The sequence below is a fragment of the Elephantulus edwardii genome, unplaced genomic scaffold, assembly GCF_000299155.1.
Source record: "Elephantulus edwardii isolate Elephantulus edwardi_28Jun2011 unplaced genomic scaffold, EleEdw1.0 scaffold00036, whole genome shotgun sequence".
Classification (NCBI taxonomy): Eukaryota; Metazoa; Chordata; class Mammalia; order Macroscelidea; family Macroscelididae; genus Elephantulus; species Elephantulus edwardii.
Genome location: NW_006399786.1, coordinates 557877 through 561864, shown reverse-complemented (window position 1 = coordinate 561864; position 3988 = coordinate 557877). Strand labels below are relative to the sequence as shown.

General features: G+C 34.9%; 1 protein-coding gene across 1 annotated transcript in view; it reads left to right on the top strand.

Annotated features, from left to right (window-relative positions):
• The window catches only part of SLC9A2 (solute carrier family 9, subfamily A (NHE2, cation proton antiporter 2), member 2), a 180631-nt gene that overhangs the window by 153892 nt on the left and 22751 nt on the right, over window positions 1-3988 (top strand). The window contains exon 8 of the mRNA XM_006884547.1: window positions 658-819. Coding sequence (XP_006884609.1) covers window positions 658-819 — 162 coding nt within the window. The remainder of the gene's footprint in view (window positions 1-657; window positions 820-3988) is intronic.

Sequence of the window (3988 nt, the reverse complement as noted above, 5' to 3'; positions counted from 1 at the left end):
AAGAAAACAACAGATTCATCCTGGAGAGGTTTAAGCCAGGCTACTCCTTGGAGGCAAGGATTCTGGGGCTTCGTCTGACATACATCGGACATGTTGTAAGGAGGAACAGATCCTTAGAGAGGGATGTCATGCTTGGGAGGGTGTAGGACAGCACAGGAGGGGAAGACCCTCTTTGAACTTGATTGATTCAGTGACTGGGGTAATCGGGATGGGTGTGTCAGAGGCAGTGCAGTTGGCACAGGACAGAGCAGGGTTTAGGGCTGTTATACATAGGGTCGCTATGAGTCGCGAAAGACTCGACGGCACATAACAACAACAACAACATACTGTTATTGTGTACTGTCAAGTTGGAACCATGCCATAGCTGACCCTGCAGCTCAGAGGCAGTTAATCACACTGAAGGAGATTGTCCTTTCTTCTCCCGGGGAGCCGCTGGTGGCCTTGAAACACATGCCTTTGGATTGCAGCACAGCTTCTTGTCACTAGGCCACCAGAGCTCCGTTAAAATAGGCATATCAAATAGGCATCAAAAGAGCTAAATCAGACTACTGAGTTTCCATTCTTATTTTATCAATCGCAGAAATGGTTTTATTACTAAGAGTACTGTTCCCCTTACCACTGTGTTATTAATCCATTGAAGGTTTCATTTTCTTCTAGGTTTAAGAAGTTTGATGATAAATATCTGAGGAAACTTTTGATTCGGGAAAATCAGCCTAAGTCTAGTATTGTGTCTTTGTATAAAAAGCTTGAAATAAAGCATGCCATTGAGATGGCAGAAACTGGGATGATTTGCACCACCCCTTCATTTGCATCTCTGAAGTAAGTACACTTTTGACCATAAATTCATTACTACTCAGAATGTCTATAGTTTTTTTTATAAAAAAATCAGTAATAATACAAAGTTTTTGCTTACATTAAAAACTGAAAAACCTACAAATATACAAATTATTTTATGCTAACTATCTTAGGTTATTCTAGCATTCACTAGTCAGAAAATATACTTTAATATTTAGAGTTTTACTTGCTTTGAGCAATTGAATATTTTTTTAAAAGTACACCCAGGCTTCATTGGTAGACCTTTTGAAATGGGATATTTTTTAGTATATAAGTATATTATAAGCCGACATGTGCTTATTTTATAGCCATTGTCTCATAGATTATTAACATTATGGATATAAGTTCCTACTGAGAGTATTTAGTTTAAAGGAAAAATTTATGTACTGATTAAGTACAATTAGTGTTTTTTCTGGGCTCTTCAGTTTTAGTAAGTTTTCATTGTGCTTAAAGCAGTGTTCATGGAAGAATACATATAATATGCTGGGCTTCCTCCTGTCTATTTACGTTGATACCTATTTCTTAGTAAAATGTTAATGGTATCCTTATTATGAATCCTTAATATGAAAAATAACATTTAACAGTGCATCTCAATATTTGGCTCTTTTTGTATGTAAAAATTATTCTTATACTTAGGTTTACTAAATTGTACACATGAATACCCTTGAACTAAAAAATGTATTTCCTTACAACAGTAATCACAATAAGTAAATAAATAAGTGTCCTGGGCTTAAGCTTGGTATTTATAAGCTCAACTTGAGCTAATCCAGGTAAAGAGAATACTACACAACTCATTTAGAGTCTTCTGCTTTGAGAACAATCCATTTTTGGGAGGTCCAGAGTGCTGGTGGACTGGTGGTGAGGAGTTGTACTGCCAATCCCAAAGCAGGTAGTTTGAATCTACTAGCTGCTCCACAGAATGACCGACAGTCTCCGCTTATACAATTTATGCAATCTGCAAACCCACTAGAAGATCAGCTATGAGTTGGTTGACTGGGTTGCAGTGAGTTGAATTTTTCAGTTGAGTCTAGGCAAAGAGGCATTACCACTGAATCATAGTTAAAGTTTGGAAAGAAAATTAGTGGTCTTGTAAGGCAGTGGTTTTCAGCTCTGACTCCATATTACAAATATTTTCAGGAATGTTTATATAATTCAGATAGATGCCTGGTCTCTGTTCTATACCCTCAAACTAATAAATTGGAATTTCTTGTGTTGAAGCCCAAGCAGAGGTATATTTAGTTCCATCAGATATTTTTAATATGCAGCCAGGATTGAGAACTACTGATCTAGTCCATCTCCCTAATTTTAAAGATGAGAAAATAAGGATCTAGGACAATGAAGTAACTGATTGAAATTTTACAGCACATTAGTAGCAGAACCATCAATATAGTAAAACCTAAGAAAATGAGACTACTTCATCAAGTAAGAGGTATTCCTTTACTATCACAAAAGTGACATATATTTCAGGTGCCAATAGATTTGTTTCACTGATAAGCTTGAAAGACATTTAAACTAAATGTTATTTATATTAAAACATTGCCAGTGCTAGGACTGGAGAAGATGAGAGAGGTCCAAGAGCTCTCCTGGAACAGTGTCTTATGTATTTGCCTTACAATCAAAGGGTTTGTGGTTTGAAATCCACTAGCCACTCTACAGGAGAAAGATAGGTATGCTGGTAAGAATTTTTAGCCATGGAAACTTTATTAAGTATCATTATGAGTCAGAAAAGACTCAGTGGCATTGGACTTGGATTTGGTTTGATATATAAACTATAAGTTTTACTAGGAGTCAAGAGTTTCTTGTAAAATGATAGGTGCTTATGTGATTCAGAATTAAAAGAAATACTGATAAAGATAGGTAGAAAGTAAAAGAATTTTATCACATTAGACATAGCAATGTCTTAAGTATCAAGTTTATAGTTCCAGCTCTACAAGTAACTTGCTGTGTGACATTAGGTAGGTTTATCTGATTCTCTAAATTTAAATGTCTTCAAATGAAATATTGAGTTACACTTGATCTTTAAGGTTATTTTCCTAGCTTTAAAATTTTATAATATTCCTTTACATATTGTTGCAATAATTTTTTTGAAAAATCAAGTCATTATTATTAAAAATGAAATAAATTTAATTTTTTACTCCATAATTATTTAAATTGGTGGTAAGGAAAATAAAGGCAAAGGATTAGGATTAGAGAAGTAGGTAACACAATTAATGGCTGATTACGCATATTTACCACCAAGCATCTCTCAGTTTGCTATCATGCAGGAGCTTTGGTGGCTTAGTGGTAAGGAATTTCACTGCCAATGCAAAAGTACATGGTTTGACTCCACCTGCTACTCTGTGGGAGAAAGATGGGCAAACCACTGGAGGGTCAGCTATGGGTCAGTCCGGACTTGATGGTAAATGATAATGATACAGATAATTATGGCACGGGTATTTCAAATACTGGCAGGGTCATTTAATGTGGATGGGTTTATTATAGTGGAGATTCCAGACCAAGATAGATTAAAAAGCAGACGAATTCATCCACTTCTGAAATAATGGGCCTCTTAAGATCCTATAAATAGCAGTAAACCATTGTCCCATATAATGCTAAGAAGAGGAAGGTATTCAAAATACAACTTGTGAAAAAGCTGCCTCCTCAATGTAGACTCTCTTAATGTCATGACTGAGTAAAGTTTTTACCCAGTGAAGGACCTCTACTTGGTGATGTGGTATGACTCAAAATTAGGAGAAATAACTGCAAATATCCACTAATAACTAGAACATGGAATGTATGAAGTTTGAATCTAGGAAAATTGAAAGTTGTAAAAAAAATCAGGATGCATAAAACTCAGTATTCTAGGCATTAGTGAACTGAAATAAACTGGTGATGACCCATTTTAAATCAGATTACCATATGCTCTACTACATTGAGAATAACAAATTAAAGAGGAAATACATCCCATTCATCATCAAAAAAGAAAGAACTTTTCAATTTTTGTCTAAAAGTAAAATGCTATCAGTAATAGGAAAATATCTGCATGAACATAACAACAATGTTCATGTTGTATGTAATCATTACCCATAAGGCACTGGGCTTTCATAACTCAATAATTTTTTTTTCTATAATTATATTTTATTAATTTTCATAAACATTTACAGAGATTTTGGGC